At 33.8% G+C, this 16,777-nt stretch overlaps 2 protein-coding genes across 2 annotated transcripts in view; one reads left to right on the forward strand and one right to left on the reverse strand.

Annotated features, from left to right (window-relative positions):
• LOC106872376 (protocadherin beta-15) overlaps positions 1-16,777 on the reverse strand; it is a 182,321-nt gene that overhangs the window by 133,612 nt on the left and 31,932 nt on the right. The window lies entirely within an intron of this gene.
• On the forward strand, positions 1,463-1,912 carry LOC106872375 (uncharacterized). The gene has a single exon (XM_014919347.1). It carries the CDS (start codon positions 1,463-1,465, stop codon positions 1,910-1,912), a length of 450 nt encoding a protein of 149 aa, XP_014774833.1.

Genomic DNA, 16,777 nt, shown 5'->3' on the forward strand with positions numbered 1-16,777 from the left:
ATATATATATATATATATATATATATATATATAAAATAAAAAATAAACATATGAGGATATAGATAAGTAAGTAAATAAATAAATCTTTTAGGAACTAGCATTTTACTTTTCACCATTAACCTTTAACTCAATCTTGCTATTTTTTTTCTTCAATACAAGTGAAACCAAATTGCCTATGGGCAATTTTAAAGAGATTGTAGAAGATTCACCAAAATGATACTCAGAATTATAGCTCCATACAAAATATAAATTTATGCAAACACATGACAAGATTTCATTTGCTTCTACATTTTCGTCTTCTATAGAAGCAAACCAATTGGGCAAGATATGCCATTTGCTGTTATTGAATTGAAGTTCACAATGTAGAACATGTCTATAAAAATATAATAACTGAATAGTTTACAGAAGTATGGTATTGTGGTTAAGAAGTTTACTATGCAACCACGTGATTCTGGGTTTGATTCTATCACACTATGCAGCACCTTTGGAAAGTGCCTAATATAATTTCCTTGGGTCACCAGAAAATAAAAGCCACCTTAGAAGGATTCAGTAGAATGAAAATGTAAACAAGAACCTGACATGCTCATATAAATACACGCACACGCACACACATATCCATATACATAGTATGCAGTGCTAAGGTAGAATCAGACATCAAAGATGAGCCTATAAAATATATATTGGGGCAACTGATCGGACATACAAAAAAAGATTTTATAAGCACAAATATTCATTTCTCAGCCCTGATTAAACAAAATACACAATAGTTTTGTTGACATTTATATTGTTCTTGTGAGTGACAAATCCACAAAAATCAGAATTAACTGGTCAATTGTAGATAAGGCATAACCGTGCAGGAACAGGAACTTCAAATCAAAAATGCCATGTGGCATTCATTTATGTAAAAGATTAAAAACTTTGTTTGAAGGCAATAACAGTTTGAATAAAAGAATAGAATTGTTAGCACCTTGTATACATGAAGTTAAGTATCTTTTGTGTAAACATCAGCCTTCTTGAACTTTTCCTTGGCTTGGAGAGTAAAAGTGAGGATTTCAAAGTCTTTTCCAAAGTAAAAACAAAGTAATATGCTCACACTCAGATTAGGTTTGTACAGTAGTAAATCAGCTGAAGGGCAAGAAGGCAGCCAGTGTTTGTAGTATCCATGGGGAAAATAAACAGGGCTTGATGCAGTCTTGTTCTTGTGGCAGATCATCAGCTCAGTCTGAAGCAGTAGCATAATACAACCTGACTTGAAGAGGGACATAATTTTCCCACTTTAGAAAGGTAATGGTCACTGCTATGACTGCAACAATTATAGGGCTCTTACACTTCTCTCAGAACCCAGTAAGGTTTTTGCCAGGGTCATCCTGAACAGAGTTCAAAATCATTTGTTTGCCTCTCAGCACCCAGAGCAATCAGGTTCATGCCAAAGTAATCAACTACTGACAGGATCTTGGCTTGAATGCAAGCTGAGCTTTTGGCAGGGACTTCTTACAGCCTATGTCAAACTCTGCAACACATCTGGAGGATTCTGGGGCTGCAAGATATACCTCCTCAATTGATTGGGCTGATCATGACCTTGTACACTGGAGCAGTCAGTGCAGTTTGGATTGGGGGCTCAGTATCTGATTTTTTCCTAGTTAGATCAGGGATCCATCAGGGTTATGTCTTAGTTCCCACTCTGTTCAATGCCGGCATAGATTGGATACTTGGCAGGATGGTGGCTTGGTCAACTTGCAATGTACTCATTGCTGAAAATAGAATTACAGACCTAAGTTTTGTTCTTGTTGAGTCTCTGGATGTCTTAAGGAATGCTCTCCTTTCACTAAGTGAGGAAGTGGAACCACTTGGTCTTAGAGTGTATTGGGTCAAGACAAAATTCCTGTCCTTCATTGGCTATTCATGGAACTGACAAGATTGCTAGACTGTAATGAAACCTGTACTACCATTTACCATCAACAGCTAATGACATGGTAGAATATTTTCATCATAAACAACCTCTTGAGATGTTACACAGTATACCCAAGTATATCACCATTAACATACATGGTTAATAGGAGATTATTAGAATCAGCATTCTGAAGCCAGCACATTTGAAGACTGATCAATAAACAGTGTCTCAAACAACCACAACTTCCCAGGCTCATTCCTGTACTAATCTACCATAAGTATAACTAAGGTATAAGATCAGCTAACCCCCGCTATCCCATTTTATTCCCCAGTTGCCCAAGAAGACTAGAGCTACACATGTCAACTAGCCATATACTCTATTTGCCTTGAGAAAGTTTTGTACTGGCATTCAGTTTTGACAAGCTGGTCGCTAAAATCGAACCTTACCAACTGTTCATATTGATGTAATCTAGAAAAGGGCTAATGTAATGGCTCTTTCATATTATGTGTTATGTTTTAGTGTTTTCACCACTTTTATTGGGACCAGTCACAAAATAATATTCTATCAGCCATTTTATCTATATAAGATGAACTCTAATTGTCTCTTTCTTAAATATCCATAATAAAAGCAGTACCAAGAAGAGAGTCAGTCACTGTTCATTCACATATTCAGTTGTCTTAAATAACAAGACACATTCAGCTGAATTAAAAAATTAATCCATTGCAAGGTCTATTCTACAAGATTTTGCAACACATATTTTACTTGTATATTCCATAGCAACATTTTTTTCCCCATTTGCACTACATGTTTACCCAAAGAGGAGCTTTTAATTCATAAACATGTGTTTAATACTGTTTTCTATATAACACATGCATCATACCATAAATAAATCTATTTACACAACATGAATTATTCAAGTGACTTGTAAACATACGATCATATACATAATATTTTTTTGCTATAGATTTATATAAACCCTTCTTTTATTAATACTGTACACTGAAACTTGTCAATTACTGATGCATGCATTACTATCCAAACACATGTGCTATTTTTCACTGTATGCATTGTTGTTCATTTTCAAATATGTATTTCACTATCTTTGTAAGGACATATGATATTTGACTACTTCAAATTCTAGTGCCACTTAGATCAGAAAAAAATAATACTTGGAAAATAAAAGAAAATTTATATAAGTTACTTAATTGGTACTATTCTCTGCTTATCCTGTGTTTTTCACATGTGCATGCATAAACACACACACATACATACACACTAACACAGTCGTACACATATGCAGACACATACATTGCTTGCCAAAATCATATAATTATCCCTAAAATAGGTTCCATAAGGAAATATTGATCATTATTGTAAGCAACTAACTTACTGTGTAATTCGCAAGTGTTTCGTTAGCCTTCAATGCTAAGTTCAAAACTTCCCATAAGCAAAACCTAGGTTACAAACATCAAACTCGCATTTACATAGAAGCAAAGATTTTAGTAGAATTCTAACAGAAGCTGATGAAGGGATATGGGAAGCAATTAAAGACATTTAGGCTTTAAGTGGGAAGCTAAAATGCTATGTAAGTGGCAGATTGTCTGAGATTTCCAATAGTGCTTAGACGAAAAGATGAAAGCATTAAGAAGAATATTAATGCATTAGTATGGGATTAAATAATATGTAGCAAGCAAGTTACAGGGAAAAATGGTTCTGAAAGTAATTTCTAGTGGAGTGATTTTGTACATAATATATTACTGTTGAAAATCAGATGTACAAATGTATTAGCATTAGTTTTGAAAGAGAAATTGTGATAAAAAAAACAACTAAGATTAAACATCAATAAATTGTAGTGGGGCAGACTTCACTTTCCCTTTCTCTGTAAAAGACAGATTTTCTCATTATTGTGGTAGTTACTTACTGCAAGGCAGACGGGATTATTGAAAGTTAAGTACTCTTCTCATAGATGTTGTGCACTGCCAGTGACAAGATACAACTATGGACACTTCAGATTGTAGGCCAACAACCATTTCAGCTCATTAAGCTACACAAATAAATTGGTAGGTATCTATGCATACTGGTATATTTTTCATACTGGCTTTTATGCATCTACAATAATGTGTGAATCATTCTATCATCTGACATAAAAAAAAAAAGAAAACTGAAATGTAAAAATCGAGTAATGCAACTATCTCACATAAGATATTAAAGCCTTAGAATATTAGCTAAATATAAAGCAAATGTTTAATATACAGATTTTACATCTTAGTAACAAACATATGTACAGCACAGCTAAACTACTTCTTGATGGAAGCTTGTAAGTGGCTGTTCAAATTGCTAGAAAATACAAACAACTTCCCTCAAATTATATCTATTTTGAACAAAGCTGTACACAGTGGATAATGTCATCCTTGATACTCTGTACCTTAAAATTATATGACCATAGTAAAAATACCATTGATCAGTGACCAGCTGAATTAGTGCAGATTTGTAGCCAAGTAGTTAGAAGGATACACCAATTAATAGAGTTAGTGATGATATAAAGAAAAGTGAGGCTAAGTTATTGCTAAGAGGATTTTAATCATAAGTCTGCATATTCAGGAACAGCATGAGAGTAAAGAAAAATTGATTCTTGCTTTCTGAAAGAAGCCTGATATGAACAGTTGGAAAATGTACCAATGGAAAACCGGCACAAGAGAGCATTTCCATAACCCTCACCTACAAGAAAATCAGTAATAACAAATAAGCCTATTTCATTCAGAAAATAGAACTGAGGAGTTTCTGAAAAGACATTAATAGACCTAACAAGTTTCTTACTCTCAATAAAATATGAAAGATTAAGTATTAATAAGAATATATTAAAAATATTTATTAAAGGTTAAAATGAGGAATTAGTTTAGTCCTATTTTCAATGATAAAAATAGAAATACTTAAATATAAATATAGACTGATATATTCACACATTTGCACATATATGTGTGGTGTATGCACACACACACACACAAATATATATGTATGTATGCATATATATACACACATATCAATAAAAATATACCTGAAACAACTATAGTGAACTACAATTTATCTAAGTACATACACACAAATATCATCATCATCATCGTCGTCGTCATCCTCCTCCTCCTCCTCCTCATCATCATCATCATCATCATCATTTAATAACCATGTTCCGTGATGGCATTGGTTTGATAATTTGATAAGATCTGATTGGCCCAATGATAGCATTATGCTCCAGTGTGTGTTTTGGCATGGTTTGTAGGGCTAGATGCTTTTCCAAATACCAACCACTTTGCTGTGTATATTGGGTGCTTTTTCAAGCCTCCAGAACAAATGAGGTTACCATACAACTTGCACGACTACATATTCCCACAGGGCGGCTATACACTAGAGGACAAGGGGTAAAAGTATTAGAGAAAGGTTCAGAGTAAGTTTCTTCCTGTAGAGGAACTATGTGAGCCCTTACAGTTTAGAAGAGAAGGTGAGAGTGATTGGGCAGGGCTGAAAAGAGAGAAAAATAATGTGGTAATGTGTAAATTCTGAAGGTATGAGGTAGGGTGTAGTGAGTAGGAGAGAGGACTCAGGAGTATGTGTGGGTGGAGGTTGCAGGAGAGTATGGGAGTTGTGAAAGATGATTAAGTGAGAGATGGGCAAGTAGGCGACCACTGTAAACATTGGGTCAGCTTGATGGACAGATGTAGTGTGAATAGTGGATTACCACTGATGCATGAATTAAGACTGGTGCTGGTGCTGGTGAATTTAGGCACAGTGCTAGCAGTTTTGAGGTGAGGGGGAAAGTCAATTATAACAACTCCAGTACTTCACTAGTATGTTGTTTTTACCAACCCAAGAATTAGGAAAGCTAAAGTATTTCAATTTAGAATGTAAAGAGCCAGAAGAAATACCACTAAGCATTTTGTCCAATGTTCTGGCAATTTTGCTAGGCCACAACTTTACAGGATAATGGTTAATAATAATTTCTAACATGAGAACGAGACCAGAAATTTAGAGAATGTTGTTACACAAGGAAATTGGTCTCACTCTTTTATTTCTTTTATTAACATCAGAATGTTCAAAGGCCAAATTAAACTTGGTGGGTTTGAACTCAGAAGGCTAAGGGCTGTAACTAAACACTGCAAGGCATTTTTGTCTAATGCTCTGATGATTCTGCCAATACCCCTACATTATAATAATACAATAATAATGGTTTCTTTTGTTCTTTACTTTTAATGAAAACATATTTAGTTCTTGATATTTTAACATGAATAAATCAGACATTACAAATGATATTTGTGGTGTATATTATAGCAAGAAAAACATAATTGAACTAAGTAATATACAAGGATGGCTGAAGGTTAAATCTACAAAGTAGATATCAAATAATTAAGGGATGGGATGAGATGGGAATCTAAGGTCTGTGCTGAGTCACAAATTTATCTCAAATTTAATTAAATCTTAGAGAATACAACAGTACAAAATGTTTCACAGCAGTAGTCAGCAATGATATTATAACAATTGGGAGTGTTTCAATAATTGCATTATTTTTATTTCATTTCAGACAGTTAAAGTTGCATTTCAGAAATAAAAGATCTCTTGGGACATAGCTTTAAATTAGCCATATTGTTCATCCATTGGTAAATGACATCTGTGACACAAAATTCAAATAATAAACTTAGTTGTCAGACAAAAGGCGACTAAAATGAAGCAAAGGTTCACAGAAAACGGGTGGACTTGTGCAGTTGCCAAGTAGTATCCAAAAGATTGGAATAGGCCACTTGGAAGGCCTCCACAATGGTGAGAAGATGATTTCGTTAAGCAATTTCGGTCAAGATGGAAAAGAATAGCACAAACAAGACAGAATTGGATGCACTTTGTGATCAGTGGTAGTTAACAGCTTCTGATGGTCTGGTCAATACTGTGATATATATAAATATATATATATGCATGTGTCCCATGATTTAGTTATGCAATTTATAGTCCAGTGTGTTTTCACATATGTTGTCTATGAGGGAAAATTACTCCTGAGACTATTTCTGTAGTAAAAGGTTTTCCTTCATTTGAGGGTACATGGATGCATTAAAACATTATTGTACACACACACACACACACACATTCATATACATGCACAGGCAAAGCCATGTAGTTTAGATGTATGCTTTGCAACCACAACGTTCTAGCTACAACTACAGTGTATGAAATCTTGGGCAAGTATCTTCTCTTTGTAATCTCAGACAGATGAATACAATGATATAGAAATAGGATTGATGAAAATGGAAGCATGTGTATGTGTGCAAGTGGCACATGTACTTGCCTGTACCAGTATAGACATGGGCAGTATAGACATGGCCTGTACCAGTGTAGACATGGGCAGTGAGCTGTGGCTCTCTGTGTCAAGGTGGTAGAACTTGGTCGTTCAGTAGCCGGAGATCATCAAAACAGATGGCTGAGGAAGAGTGAATATGATATGATCAACTGAAGAACTTAGTCCTCTACCATGGCCATTGTCCAATGGCTGCAACCAGTAGAAGAATTTTTAAGCAAATATGTCATTACTGTCATACTCTGTTGGTGCTATATTCTACAAAAGAGACAAGCAGTAATGAATTACAGCAGTAGCATTGGTGGTGGTGGTGGTGGTGGAAATAGTAATAGTGATGGTGGTGGTAGTAGTAGTAGTAGTAGTAGTAGTAGTAGTAGTAGTAGTAGTAGTAGTAGTAGTAGTAATGGTGGTGGTGGTGGTGGTGGTGATGTCAGTAGGCATGGTAGTACTAAAAGATTGACAAGAATTATAATGGCAGCAACAATGCTTTTATTAACACTTACAGTAGCATCAACTGTTGGTCTAATTTAGATTTTTACATTTGCAATAAGGATGCAAATAATTGCCTGTTAGGCTGCAGGAACAGCTGGTTGATTGATGGAGACATTTCATAGATGAAGAGATGAAATAAATACAAAAAATATCTCAATAGAATCTTCTTGTCAATGTGTTTCACTTGAAAACCATGGAACCATTTTGGTAAATTGATGCAATACAAAGAATTCTTGTTGGATTCAATCGTTTCCTCCCTTGGAAATAATCTTTTAAAATATCATTCTTTATATAAATACATGCTCATACAGACAGGCAGACACACACATACACACTCATGTATATGTGTATATACATGCACACACGTACATTTATATATGTACATTTAGATACAGCTAATCAAAAGACTAGGAAATCTACAAATTCCAATAAAGAACTGAATGTGTGAGGCATATGGAGAATGAGAAGCAAATTATGCATATATGTACATATATCACACACACACACGCACACACACACACATACATGTAAATATATACATACACACACACACACATACACATGTGTAAATATATGGAGAGAGAGTAACAAAGAGGTAGATAGATAGAGAGATATTGATATATTCATATATATATAAATACATGTTTATACATATACATACATACATACATATATATATATATATATTTATATACATATATATCTATAAATATTCATATAACTACATATATGTATACATGTATTTATATATATATATATATATATATATACTCACATACATACGCACACATATATATTCAATCACACATGTAAGGCTGTGGATTGGCAAAAATCATCTGAGTATTGTACAAAATGCTTTACAGTAGATATTGCTTTTTGTTTTTTACAGTTTGTATTCGAGTTCATATTCTATAGGGAGATTGAAAAGTTTCCTGAAGATCAGGGCTATTTTGTAGGTGCAATATTTGTAGGTAAGAGAAAGAATATTATCAAGACCATTGGCTTTACTGGTTTGGAGTGACTACATATGCATTTATACTAGGTATGTATGTGATGTGATGTGATGTGATGCAAGTATTGGAATGAAAGAAGGTAATTTGGAAGGAAATTTACCTAGTTTTATTAATGTGCAGTGTGGAGTTAAATACAAAGTTGGTAAGAAATGTAAAGGTAAGAAATGAGAGTATAAGATGAACTGATGCACAGAATTGAAGAATACGAAAGATTCTGTTTCTGTACCAGCTGAATTTATATGAAATGAGAGTGTGTCTGCCAAAAAAAATTTCAAACATTGTTGTTATTGAAGATATGGGTGAAGTGAGATAGAAGTCCTCACTGGAAGTGATTTGAGGAGCTTAGAGAATGGTAGGGGAAGTAGATATATTTGAGGAAATGAGGGAGAAAGTCAAGGTGATGAGCTGGCAGAATCATTATAGCATGCCAGGCAAAATGCTTAGTGGCACTTTGTCCATCTTTACGTACTGAATCCAAATTCCACTGAAGGCAAATTTGCCTTCCGTACTTTTAGGGTTGATAAGATAAGTGCCAGTTGAGCACTGGGGTCAACATAATTGACTTACTCCTTACCTGAAATTGTTGACTTTGTACCAGAATTTGGAACCAGTATTTCTCTCTCTCTCTCTCTCTCTTGCTATCATCACTCTTTCCTCTTTCTCACATTACTTTTCTATCATCTACTATTAACATCCATCATCCTCTCTCACCCATCATTTTCTCATTTTCATTACCCCTTTTTTCAAGCCTTATCTCCCTCCTAGAACTCCCTACTACACATGTGCGTGTGCATGTGTGTGCACATGTGTATGCGTGCGTGTGTGTCCCCAGTACTGTTATACAGGACATATCTATGCTTAACATTCAGAAAAGTAGGTTCAAATTCTGTACTGTATACCCTATGCAATAAATTTGTGAATAAGAAATGGAGTGAGATCTGAAGCAGAAGAGTAATTAGCAGTATAAGGACCTATGAAATGAATTGTTTCCAATGCATTGTAATCTCACTAGAAAAGGTGACAGCTTCTAATTCTTTAGCTTCAACAGAAGTAGGGCTAAGTAGTGTGCAATTATACTAATTAGGGCATGGACGAAGAGGAAAAAGTTCAAGAAGCTTGGCAATAAAGAGATTCTGTCTCCAAAGAAAGGACTAAGTTTATGATGACTACATATTAAGGGCTGTATTGTATGAGAGTTAGAATGTGGACCATGAATGTGAAGGATGGGTGAAGCAAGAATGCTTTTCTGGATGTGTAACATCCATGAAAGAAGAAGCTCAAATGAGCTGAAAAGAAAAAAAAAATGATATAAGCTAAACCATATATTATGTAAATGAGAGAAGACTTTGCTGTTATGAATTATGTGATGCATGCAGAGTAAGATAGTTGGGTGAAAGAAGTGCCAAGAGTTTCGAGAGATAGATTATTCAAAGAAAAAAAAAAGACCAAGTAAGACATGGGCAGAAGTAATGCAGGGTAACCTCAGAATGCTGCACTTCATTAAAGAGATGGTGAGTGGACATAACAAGTCTTGTTAGAGTAGATGCATCTAACCCATACCAGCATGGGAAAATTAACGTTAAAATGAGAACGAGGAGGATAATGATTATATGTGTATATGTGTGCGTATATAATGTGTATATATATATATATATATATATATATTACATATACATGCATACACATATATGTGTAAACATAGTCCTTGGTATGTGTGTGTGTGCATGCATGTTTATAAACTAAAGTAAATAATTAGGATGCAGATATTCAATAAAGCTTATAGAAGAAAATAAAGAAACAGATAATAAGTATTTTAGACAAAGTTAAAATGAAATGTAAATGGAGAGAAAAGCAGTTGATTTATAATGTTTCTGCTATATGAAACAAGTATTCAGTTCACTAGATTATGGAAAAAATGTTTAACTCATACTTACATATAGACAGACATATCTGTAACATGAATACCTTGTTATTTATTCTTCCTTCTCTCTCTTTACACACACACACACACACACACACACACACACACACACACACACTCATGTATACTTTTATGCATGCACAAACACATACCATACACACGCACACACAACTAGTATTCATGCACACACAACTAGTATTCATGCACACAAATATTCATATGTATATTTTTTGTGTGTGTATACCTAGAAGCTGATTTATAATTTGTGCAAGATGTATTATATGAATAGCCAATAAATAATTCTAGCTGTTAAAGATAAGTTATAATTTCTTTTCAGACCAACAAGAAAAAAAATTGACCTAAAGGTTTTCTGTTCACATAGATATTATTTCTTTGAAGATAGATATTTATAATGAGAATATAGAGTTAAGTCTTGAGGGGATAAGAATTATTGTGATTATCATCAATAATTTGAAGGAAATTGTTGCTTTAAGCATATTTTAACCCTATATAAAATCTGTACACAAAAATTGGATCCAACTATTTTATAAAAACCTAGATGATGACATATAGAAAAATGAGTGTTGTTGGAAGAAATAGCATACACAGTTATGAAGGTTAAAAGAGAGTTAAGCATATATTGCAATCAAAAATTAGACTGTTATATCTGTCGGTTTTAATGCTAGTATCATGAAGAAATAATTATATATTTTTTAATGGCTTATTCAGAGGCAAAAAGACTATGGTGGAACAGCCAATTAACTATCATAATCTCCTTGATTTCAAAACATTGTCTCCTTCCTGCATACCTTCATGCAAATTAATATTATTTTTGTAGGTAATTTAGCATATGAAGCAAAACTTACAAGAACTCTTTGTAGTCCCCATTTTGCCAAGACAAATTTTTACTCCACTTCTCATATTCAGTTAACTGTATAATTAACTAAGGAAATAATTAGAAACTGAAGAATGGTCTGCTCTTGAACTGGCCTTTCATGGCTTAACCTTTGGCATTTAGATGTTATGCTTTTTTATTCACGTTATTTTGAATTGATCATGCATTATCTCATAACTTTGAGATTTTGATGATGTGATTATTTATTTTTTTAGAATGGCATTGTAGGGTAGGTATGAGAAGCTGGTTCTGGCCAGTTTGATCATAAAACATGTAGAATATTTGGGCCAGATATGGCCGGTTTAAATGCTAAAGGTTTAAAAAAAAAACAGTCACAAATCATTTTCAAGTATTCTTACTAATGGCTGTTTAATCTCTTTAACCAAATCAAGTTCCTTCAGTAATTTTATTCATTATTTCATTTTTTCACTTTAACACAACACAGATATCTACAATTGTTTTCATCCTTCTCCATTGATTTCCTCTTGCTTAACTCATTCCTTGTGCCTCCTCTCAGCAGTCAATCACTAATGCTAGAATTTGAATAATCCAGTAAATGGCTGCTTTCATTGGATATTTTTGAGTAGAATCTGATTATAACAATAATATATTTTACGATAGAATCAGAAAACTGACAGGGAAAAATTGCCTTATGACATTTTCATTTGATTCTTTTAGATTTCTGAGTCCCAAATTCTGCCAAGGTTGATGTTGCCTTTCAATTTCTAAGTCAATAAAAAAAGCAGTAGTCAAGTACTTGGATAAATTTAAAGAATTGTGCCATACTCACAAACATGTATGATCGTGTACTACTTTCAGTTATACTTGCAAAATAATGAAACTGTCTCACATATATTCATTTAGAGACTCTACATTGCTGATAGGTAAGTTTATGTTCAACAATGGTCAACTGAACACATTGTGAAGACTGAACGTCTGTTTAGAGTTTTGCCTCCGTTTAATGGCTGAGGCAAAGAAAGTTGTATGATAGATGTGGTTGAAAAGTTTGAAGACTGATATTTCTTTCAGATTAATCCCTCATCAAACACTTGATGGAAAAATAGTGGTAAAGGTGAAGAAAGAAAGGGTGAGGGGGTGAAATGGAGGTTAGAGAGAGAGATATGACGCCCATGTATGTGGTGAAATTGGCATGATTAAATGCACTCACATTAATCTTGTAGCTGAGGTTGGAAGCAAGAATTTGGAGAAGGTATTGGGTTTTTGGTGAGTCAGAGTAATCCAAGCTTGCATATGTAGTGTGCCTCACATCACTCCAGTAGTTGAACCCTCCTGTCATGGAGCCATTTCTTTTTCATATATTCTTCTGAACTATTAGTTCTATCTATCTGTCTGTCTATCTATCTATCTATCTATCTATCTATCATTATTATTATCATTATTTTTATGTTTCATTTGTTTCCTGCTTTTCTCCTAAAATTAATATATTAGTGTCAACTGAAGCAACTGTTCCCCCAAATATGTGTAAATTCTCAAGAGTTATCTTTTGGGGGATCAAATTCAATTCTGTGAATTCTTGATAAACTGAAGTTCCTTAGAGTCCATATAAATCAATCAATCCTGCAAGCCATCTTCTATGAAATCAAAACTGTCACTCACTTTTCAACCTGGAAATTATATTTTTGAACTGTATAACCCCAGTCTTCTCTGTTCTACTTAATCTCTTATTCTTGTCTTTCTACACATACACACACATCTTCACACTCACATGCATCTACTTGCACACACACTCATATCCATATGCCTGCGCTTGCATAGACATACACACATACATATATATATTTGTATCTCACTTTCAAACCTTGTTCCTCTTTGATTTGAAGTTTTTTTTTTTTTTCTTGTGGTCCTTAGCAAATGAAGAAACTACTACCACTACTGTCATCATCATTATCACCACCTCCGCCACTTGTATCGCTATAACAACAGCAATAACAATAATAATGATTTATTGATTTTTTTTAATCACCACTACCTCATCATCTTCATCATCATGTTTTTATTGTTATTTAGCCTCATTTCAATCTTGATTGAGTAGATCTAGAATGAAAAGGAGTATTCACGACACCATCTTTCTACTTTCTCTCAGCAATAGTATACCCCAGGCAAGGTTATTCAATGTGTCTTTTTTTTCTTTTTTCTAAGATAGTAGAATAAAAGTTGAAGGAAATTGGCTGCTCATTCTAGTAGGATGATTATCTACTTTTAGACCCCTATATGCGCTTGGCATTGCTGATTTTCTTGGCATCAGCAGTTTTCTTTAAAATTCATAACAAAGATACATTACTTTACAAGTGTGATGTTACAAAGTTCACGACATTTTCAGTAACATGTTAAATATTTGATGGCATAAAAGACATGTGGGCACAAAAGAGGCACCCGAATTTCAGCAGTGTTTATTCAGAGCATTAAATATTATGCATGCCTCAGATTTACATGTAGGAGCCTGGGTAATTTTGTTTCTTTTTTTGAGATATTTTGTGAATAAAATGGACATTACATGTCATCAAATACAGTCGTTACAATTTTCAAGTTTTGTGCTTGATTAAGAAATTATTGTGATATGCTCACTGTTAGCTTTATTACTTTGAAGATGAATCAAATTATTTGTCTTATAGATAGATAGATAGATAGATAGATAGACAGACAGACAGACAGATAGACAGACAGAAAGATAGATAGATAGATAGGCTAATAGATATACACATATGTACATATGTGTCTGTGTCTATGTGTATCTGTGTCTCTGTGGGCATGTATCAATATATGATAGGTGCCTGTGCACATTCTGTTCGCAAAGTATTTGGTCAGTTAAAGATTTAGTTAATGACACTTGCCCAAGGGGTCATGCATGAAACCAAACTTCAGAAGTACTCATCAGCAAAGTAAACATTTTAACCAGATATCTGTGTTTAAATTTTTTGTGTAATCTCTTATCTTCAGCTTTTCACTGGTATTCAAGAACTCCAGTCTCACAGATTATGGCAAATAAATAACTTCTGGCATGTTGCTATATCTTTTTTGTCCGAAAAACTGAGGTAGATAATAATAGAAATAAGGTAAAAGAATATTCTATGCGACATTACATGCCATTGTTTGGAAATGAAACTAATTTTTCTGATTTACTTAATCCACAAACTAAAAAGAAAACCTTCACATAGGAACAAGCAGTTTAACATTTACTGGCAAATAAGCAAATCATCACTTAGCTATAACCTATACTGTATGACACAAAGTATTAGGTTCATCCTCTCTTGAGATTAAACAAACAACTCCCCTTCATCCTGAATAGATTTAAACAACTCTGCATTGTTATTTAATTATTACTAACTAAAACTATATTTTAAGTCAACTTCTGATGTTTCTCTTTCACTGCCAAAATGGTTAGTGAGGAATAATATCATGTTTCTCTTATAGGCTGAGATTTCAATAGAATTTACGAATTTACCTTCACCATCATCTCAAAGGAGATGGTCTATTTACAGCTTGCTGGTCACCATAATTTTTATTGTTGTTGCTTTAGTTTTATTTTATACTTTTTGTTAATATTTCTTCTCACTTCAAACTGCTTTATACATCTATATGCAAATGCCTTTAGTTGTATAGATTCCAAAAGCTTGTACACTGCTTATTTGAATTCCAGATATTGAAAACTGAAGATAGCTGATAACATCCTGTCATAGTTGACTACACCAGACACAGCTTCCTTCCTTCATGAGAATGATATCCATTGAATGTTATGACACACAGATATCAGCAAAGTACAAGGACTCTTATTTTTCAACAACACAATGCCTACTGTCCAACCACACAAGATATATAGGAAAAAAAAAACAGCAACATTCACACTTCAGTAAACAAAGTTCTATTTCAGTGAAGAAAGAAAGGGAAAAAAATAAAAGGAAAAAAAAAAACCGGATCTGTTAATAACTCCCTTACAACAAAGCCTGCAATTGAAGAAAAATAAGAAGGAGAAGAAAAAAACTGCTAACAAACAATAAAATACTTGATTATATGTATCCATCGAAATTCATGTGAAGATAACATACAAACATGCACAGAATCTTTCATATGAAAACCTCTAGATAAATATTGGTATGTGTATGGTTGCAAAGAGAAGGAGGCATAAAATATATTCACGAAAAAATATGCATCAAAAAATATAAAATGTGACTAAGGATATATGTATGCATGTGTGTAATTATACACGCACACACACACACACACATAAACACACATGTGTGTGTATGTATATATATATATATATATATATGTATGTGTGTGTGTGAGTGTGTGTGTGTGTGTGTTCACATACGTATATGTATGCATGTGTATGTGCTTGCTTGTGTGTGTGTGCATGTTTGTGTGTGTCTGTGCATGTTTCTTTTTGTCTGTTTGCAGTGAAGAAAATATCCTCTATTTCTGTTAGGGACCAAAACACGTATAATTTTGCAGATACAGATATGAAACAGAATAGATTTGTGTATATATCTTTATTTATTCAAAATAATGTAATACATACATACATGCATGTATATAAAAGTGTGTGTGTGTATATATATGCATGTGTGTAAATATATATATATAAAGAGAGAGATTAAACTTTTGCTTGTAATCAAATACATATATTTATATATCCAAGTGTAAGAAACTTGTGGAAGAGGTAGGCTGAGGAAAAGTTGAGAAGAAGAGGTAAAGGTGATCTCAGAATGCTAAATCTCACAAAAAAGGTGCTAAAAGACAAGAAAAACGGAGAAGTTCTGTGTTACAAAAGACTCATCCAAAGCATGTAGGTAGAAAAAAACTAGATACATGATGATGGTGTTGACAATGATTACACACATATATATAGATAATATACATACATATCTTCATCATCATCATCATGTAACGTCCGTTGTCTATGCTGGCATGGGTTGGATGGTTTGACTGGGATGGCATGCTGGAAGGCTGCACCAGACTCCAGTCTGATTTGGCATGGTTTTCTATGGCTGGATGCCCTTCCTTATGCCAACCACTCTGTGAGTGGAATGGGTTCTTTTATGTGCCACCGACATAGGTGCCAATCAGCGTGCCACCAGTATCTGTCATGACTGATTTTGCTTGGCTTGATGTGTTTTCTTCTCAGGTCTTGGCCATTACCTCCATGAGGCCCAACACTCAAAAGGAACTGAGGCTTGTATGTATGAATCTATCTATCTATCTATCTATATAC

The sequence above is a fragment of the Octopus bimaculoides genome, chromosome 14 (assembly GCF_001194135.2).
Source record: "Octopus bimaculoides isolate UCB-OBI-ISO-001 chromosome 14, ASM119413v2, whole genome shotgun sequence".
In the NCBI taxonomy this organism is placed as follows: domain Eukaryota; kingdom Metazoa; phylum Mollusca; class Cephalopoda; order Octopoda; family Octopodidae; genus Octopus; species Octopus bimaculoides.